The following is a 6,744-nucleotide window of genomic DNA, read 5'->3' on the forward strand; positions in this document are numbered from 1 at the left end:
ACACACACACACACACACACACAGAGACATATAATATTCCTGTTAGTAATAAAAGACAGCAATCCCAAAAGCAAAATGGGTCAATGATACGAACTGGCAGTTTTCAGTAGAGAAAGCTCCCGAGCCGACTAGCATATACGGAGATGCTCAATCTTCTCAGCATTCACAGGTGTGCAAACCTAAAGAACCATGAGCCATCACTTATCCCCATTGACTGGCAAACTTAGAAAGCTGGCTCACGTGAGATGTGGGCACATGGAATGTCCCTGCATGGCTGGTGGCAGGATGATGACGCTGCCTTCAAGGGATCCCAGTATCCCCTTACCCCATGGGACACACCCACCATGGGCCAGCAATCCCCCTCCTAGTTATAGACCCCAGAGAGATCTCCACACAGGGCCATAAGGCAACGTGTTTGAGACTATGCATTCAGTGTTGTTGTGGAGTTAGAGGCAGCCTGGATACCTTCCCCAGGAGGGTGGCTGGCTAAAATGAAGCACTCTGTGGCAAGGAGGAAAAACAGACTGAATACACACGAGTGGCAGTGATGGATATTAAAGCATGGTGAGCATGAGAAAAGCAAGGAACAGCACAGAACCATAAATGTCACTTACATGAACTAAGATGCATATGCATAAATCGATATTCACATTTTGCAAGAATATATACAAACTATATACATTAGACTGTCTGCATTATGGGTGAATAGAGGGAGGTATACAGAGAAGTATTTACATGTACAGCAACACACTCGTGCCAGAACCATGAGTCTGTCTTGGAGGATGGGCACCAGGAGTCAAGGTAACTCTGATATGTAACCAGGATTGGAACTAGTGGTTTGCAGTACACTTAGGCCTCAGGACAGAGTATAACCTCTACCCAGTGACATAGATTAACACATGCTGTGTGAGGCTGCGGAATGCAACCAGAATGAAGCCCGATAGGTTCATCAGGGTGAATTGGACCAGGGTGCTCAGACATAAATGAGGAAGAGTCAGAGAGAGACGGATTCCACTCACCAGCCTGGCCTTCAGCCCGTCTCCAGTCTGAAGCAACCAAGGGAAAACAGGAAATTAGCACATCAGGACCCCAAGCTTCCCTGCTCACACATCACATCTTGCACCCACCGCGTCCCCTCCCCTCTCTCCCGCCACCCACACCGCCAGCAGGGGTCCTACCTGAGCATCATACCTGGTTGAAAGATGAGAAGATATATCGGGAACCAGATGCAAAATGATGAATAAAGAGAAATAGTTCTAAGAGGGTCACTTACCAAGCTCTTTCTGAAGCTTCTCTGCAAGCAGAACACACAAAGAAAACATCAGCCTGCAGATGGGTGGAACCATCTTCCCAAGACAGGCCACTGGGAAGAGCTTCCTCAGTCGTAAGCCATTGCTAATCATAGCTTCTTTTTTTTTTTCCCCGCAGCTTCATCTTTGCCCCTTCATTGCCCTCAAAAAGGAGGCCCACTTGCAGGATATGCCTCATCCTATCTTAGCTCAAAGGTAGAAATCTGCACAGGGCCTAGAAGGGGAACCAGATCTTAGTACTGACATGCCTCTTCCCAGGGTTCAGGTTGTTCCTTCTGTCTGAAATCACAAGCTTCCTGGGGGCAGAGCTCCTACGTAAGTCCAGGCACTGAGCGCAGCCTATGTGAGCCTCAGGGTCACTTACTGGGTACGTTATTTAAAGGACTGGAAGGACATCACACCCAATTATTTCCCCTGACCAAATACCAAGGACACCAACATTTTGCTACTAAAAATGCATTCCTTTGATCTGTCCACCCAGTGTCAAGCTCTTTCAAAGGTAAATGCTCCTGGTAGAGGCATTCGTACTATAGTGTTATCACTTACAATTCAGACTATAGTGTGAATGACTTATTAGGGCTATTTTTTTTTTCATTCCCCTTGAAGGACTATGTAGACGGCAAGACAAGCTTCCCCAACCTTACAGTTTCATCTGAATTGCACCCCAACCCCAACACCATGATGGCCTTTTCCTCCATTCCCCCTCCCTTGGGTTCACTCTCTCTTCCTCTCCGCAGAGACACACTCCGCGGTTTCACATCTCTGAGTCCCTCTGGGGAGAAAAGTGAATCTGAGAAATTATTCCCATTTTGGTGCAAATTAAAGGTGTCACCCTTCCTAGTGCCACTTGCATTAAAAAGAGAAGGGTATTTTAGAAGATGAACCGAGACAGTAAACGTTTTATGACAGAATTTTAACTGAATTGTCTAATTTGCAGGGGAGGAGCTGGCAGGGTCTGTCCGGAGGGTCTCAGGCAGCTGCACAGCGGCAGGCAGCCACCCTTTCAGCCCCTTAGCAAGAGAAGAGGTGGAGGCTCACAGGGATGGTCTAGAATTAGACAGTTGCCAGCCGACTCCGTCCAAAGGGAGCCTCTCCTCCCACTGCACAGGCACAGGGGTCCACCCCACTGGCTGACAGGCAGCCCTATGGCCCTGCACCCAGAACTTACCCAGCTCTGCAGTGAGTTTCCCAAAAGAGAAAAAAAAAAAAAAAAAAAAAAAAAAAAAAAGAAGAAGAAGAAGAAAGACTCTCAGATTGGGGAATGAGGCAGACAGAACAGATGGATGAACACTGAGGCCACACCTCCGATGTGGCACTCCCTCCCCCGGTGGTCTGGGGGCCCAGCTGGGCTGGACAGTGAGGCTCCAGGCAGGGGATGGAGAAGTGCCCGCCCTTGGCTCCCCTTCTCCATAGGAGGGTGACCCAGCGCCCTCCCTCCTGCTAGTGTGAAAATAAATGTCGGAGCCTTCCAAATTTACTATGCCCAGGGGAAATATTAAGCCCTGGACACTGCGTCACATACCACGGCTGTTTTCTCTGGTGCCTGACCGCTGCTTCCTGACCTTGTGTTGAGGTGTTACCCATCAGCCCGACTCCCTGTGCTTCATGAAAACCTGGACGCAATGACGCTGGCAGCAGAGACCCTGGTCACTGCTCCCTCTGTACAGTGCAATGTTAAGCGAGCTCCGAGGGTGTAATCAACAGCAGCCAATCAACCCTGGCACCGTACACTAACCTCTGTGTGGAGGATGCAACTGTTCAGCACCTCCGCTTTTGCCCCTGTGAACAATCTTCCCTTTTCCCCACCGAGGGCGCTGATCGCCGTTCCCGGGGGCCGCCCTGACACCTTGCGCTGGAACAAACCCTTGTCAGCGGGTCCAGAGCCTTGGATTTACTGTACTGCGGGTCGGCACTTCGGGAGGTGGGTGCAGAGTGCCCTGTCCCCGCTCACCTTCTCTCTTCTCGGCCTCCTTCTTCAGCTTTTCTGAAGGGAAAACGGGAGGGGAGAGGGCTGAGTGTGCGCCCCCCACTCTTTCCAGGCCCCCTTCCCGCGCCGCGTCCTGGGAGGAGGCGCACCCGTGGCCCCGGGGTCCAGGACCGGCCGGGCGCCCCTCCCCGCCCCACTGCCCCCGAGCACAGCCCGCAGGGGCGGGCGGCCCCGCGCAGGTACCTTGGCATCTCCGCCGCTGCTGGAGGACGCCCAGCGCCAGCCCCGCGAGGACCGCCAGCAGCGCCGCCAGGGCCCCGACGAAAGCGCCCTTCCACGGAGAGGCTCCGGGGGAAAACACGTCTGCAAAACACCCCCGGGGCTGTCTCGATTCAGGCGCCACTGAACACCGAGACACAAGCCCGGCCTGCCCGCTGCGCGCCGGAAAACCTCCCGAGGGACCTTCGCGGGCAGCCGTGGGTGAAATGCGCGTGGGGCGGCCGCCCGGAGCTCTGGAGGTGGGAGCCGAGCGCGCTCTGCGGACGGGGCCAGGGCGAGCTGCAGCGTGTGCGGGAGGGAACCAGCGCCCCAGCCCGGCTCAAGGCTTCTGCGGCCACGCGCTGCCCTCGCTCGGCTCCTTCCCACTCTTGCCCCACGTCCGAAGGCGGGAGGGTCCCCGGGGCTTGGCAGGCGCTGCATGTCCAGAGGGCTCCTGCTCTGCGCCCGCGCCGTCTAGTCCACAACTCGTCTCCTCGCTTGTTTGCAAACATTCGGCTTCTACGTTGGTTCTTACCACGCTTTTGGAAGCAGTGAGAACGAAACCACGTGCACATGGCCTCGAGCTCCCACCTCCCTCCCGGCTCCCCAGGGAGGACCCGCCCCGAGGCCGGACGAGGCCGGGGGCAGCGCCTAAAGCACCAGCCAGCGCAGAACGTATTGGCCTTTCACAAACGCTGCGGCAGTTTAATTAGCGTAACTTTCTGTCTGTGTCGTCTAATTATTAGAAAATGGTGCTTTGATATCAGATCTTTAAAAAATATTCTTTTTTTATTGTAGTAAAATATACGTAACATTTCCCATCTTAACCGTTTTTAAGTGTACAATTCAGGGGCGTAAGTGTATTCACCATGTCGTGAATTCCAACTTTGAATTCCACTAACATGGTACAAGAGAGCTTGCTTCTCCTTAGCTCCATCAACAGCCCGTGGAAGAGCTTTTGAAATTTTGCGTCTGACAGTTAAAAAAAATTGCATTTTAACATAGCCTTGATTTGCCTTTCTCTCACTAAGCGTAAGGCCCCACTACTTTCGGCCTGCTTCATTTTTCTCTACAGCATCTACCACCTTCTTTTTTTTTGAGACAGAGTCTCACACTGTCGCCCAGATCTCAGCTCACTGCAACCTCTGCCCCTGGGGTTCAAGCGATTTTCCTGCTTCAGCCTCCCAAGTAGCTGGGATTACAGGCGCCTGCCACCACGCCCAGCTAATTTTTGTATTTTCAGTAGAGATGGGGTTTCACCATCTTGGCCAGGCTGGTCTTGAACCCCTGACCTCATGATCCACCCGCCTTGGCCTCCCAAAGTGCTGAGATTACAGGTGTGAGCCACTGCGCCCGGCCGCACCTACCACCTTCTAACTTGACGTGACAGGATGCACTTCTTTTGCTTATTGTCTGTATCTTCCACTGGCATGGGACGTGAGGTTAGGGACTGGGGTCACATTGCGGAAACTCAATAAATACTGTTTGGGAGATAGCATGATGAATCTATTGGCTCCCATGATGGCCTCTGATGAGCAGAGTTTTGGGTTTTAGTGTATGGCCTTAGGCACAGAAAAGTGGGCTCTCTGGGGCCTCCCTCACTGACTGTTTGGGGTCTCAGCAGTGTTCTTAGTGTGTTCCTAATATCCAAGTTACTGACTTTTCAGGTGTCAAGGCCAACACACCCTATACGCAGACAGGTGCAATACCATTGTGTCTTTACAGACTGCCTTTGGGCCAATGGGTATGTAGATGTGAGGACTAGGAAGACGGGTGTGAGCTGACAACCACTGACCTGCTATCTGGACCACGAACTCTTTCTTCTGGTTCAAGAGGAGATTCTGGATGGAGAGGGACACATTGCTGAAGGCTCCCTCTCGGACAACCACAGATGTTTCCAGACTGAACAGGCCCTGGGCATCCCAGACGATGGCTTCAAACTCTGGAGGCAGGCACTGTCCCTGGTGGTCTCTCCACTGAGCCTTAGGCTTGGGATACCAGCCACTGGATCTGAGCCTCAGCTGAATGCCTCCTTCCTTGAAGCCCTCAAGGGAGAGGTGAGGGTCTGAGCCCAGCCCTGGCAGAGGCAGGAGGAGTGGGAAAGATCAGGGTCCTTCCGAGAAATCACGCATAAAGTTCATGCCACTGTTCACCATTTGCAGTCACCATAAAGCATTATGAAGTGTGGCTGCTATTAAGACATGTGTGGGCTTGCAGCTCCCCACCCATGGACTGGAAATGACAGTCTAAGTCAGTGGTAGCATGTAGGGACAATAATACCCCTGAGGGACATTTGGAAATGTGAAAGGGGTCATTGGGTGGGGAAGGACTCCTGGCATTTAATCATATTAGGCAAGGGACAGTTTCCTAGAATGAAGAATAGCACCACCCTAAATTCTAATACATTCGAGTTGTGACTCTTCTCTTTTTCTTGAATCCCCCCAGAGCTCCAGTGCCTGCATCATACACACTCCTTTATCTCTCCATCCTTGTGGAACTAGCATTATATTTTGAGTATGCAAAACATTAATGTGGTTTAAATGCCAATGCTGTATAGAAATGTATATCAGGAAAAAAACTCCATCCTTTCCATGTCATCACACCTCACCCTAGGTAACCAATTTCATTAATTTCTTGTTTATCCTTCCCATGTTCCTTTTTGCAATGTTTCTCCTTCTTTCTTACACATGCAAGTATATATTATTGAACCTTGCATTTTAATTTTCTCTCTTAACAATACTAGAAATCACTCTGCATCCATTCAGAGACCACCTCATCATTGTTTCAGATGCATAATACATAATATAGATTGCTCCATTGGGTGGATAGAGCACACTCAGCTTTTATGCTTGGATATTTAGGTAGTTTCCACTATTTTGCAATTGTTTTTAAAAACCTTTACAAAGATTAAACTCATACATATGCTTTTCTCATATTGGAGGGGTCGGACGTGGCGTAAGTTCCTGGAGGTGGGATTGCTGTGTCAGAGGGTAGACACACAGCTAGTCCTCTTAAATGTTACCAAATTCCCCTGTTCTGGAGCTTTCCAACTTTGAATTCCACTAACATGGTACAAGAGAGCTTGCTTCTCTGTAGCTCCATCAACAGCACGTGGAAGAGCTTTTGAAATTTTGCTAGTCTGACAGTTAAAAATAAATTGCATTTTGATGTAGCTTTGATTTGCCTTTCTCTCCCTATGAGTAATTTTGTTACTCATAATATATTATATATAATATATAACATTTTTAT

General features: G+C 50.4%; 1 protein-coding gene across 4 annotated transcripts in view; it reads right to left on the minus strand.

Moving 5' to 3' along the window:
- BTNL9 (butyrophilin like 9) overlaps positions 1-6,744 on the minus strand; it is a 22,463-nt gene that overhangs the window by 7,396 nt on the left and 8,323 nt on the right. Inside the window, exons 4-9 of one of the 4 annotated variants that reach the window (XM_017850258.1) lie at positions 5,291-5,572; positions 3,481-3,600; positions 3,262-3,294; positions 2,479-2,499; positions 1,274-1,294; positions 1,020-1,046 (exon numbers count right to left, since the gene is read on the minus strand). In XM_017850258.1, coding sequence (XP_017705747.1) covers positions 1,020-1,046; positions 1,274-1,294; positions 2,479-2,499; positions 3,262-3,294; positions 3,481-3,600; positions 5,291-5,572 — 504 coding nt within the window. The remainder of the gene's footprint in view (positions 1-1,019; positions 1,047-1,273; positions 1,295-2,478; positions 2,500-3,261; positions 3,295-3,480; positions 3,601-5,290; positions 5,573-6,744) is intronic. The other 3 variants (XM_017850260.1, XM_017850261.1, XM_017850259.1) reach the window with 3 other exon arrangements.

The sequence above is a fragment of the Rhinopithecus bieti genome, unplaced genomic scaffold, assembly GCF_001698545.2.
Source record: "Rhinopithecus bieti isolate Rb0 unplaced genomic scaffold, ASM169854v2 scaffold_33891, whole genome shotgun sequence".
In the NCBI taxonomy this organism is placed as follows: Eukaryota; Metazoa; Chordata; class Mammalia; order Primates; family Cercopithecidae; genus Rhinopithecus; species Rhinopithecus bieti.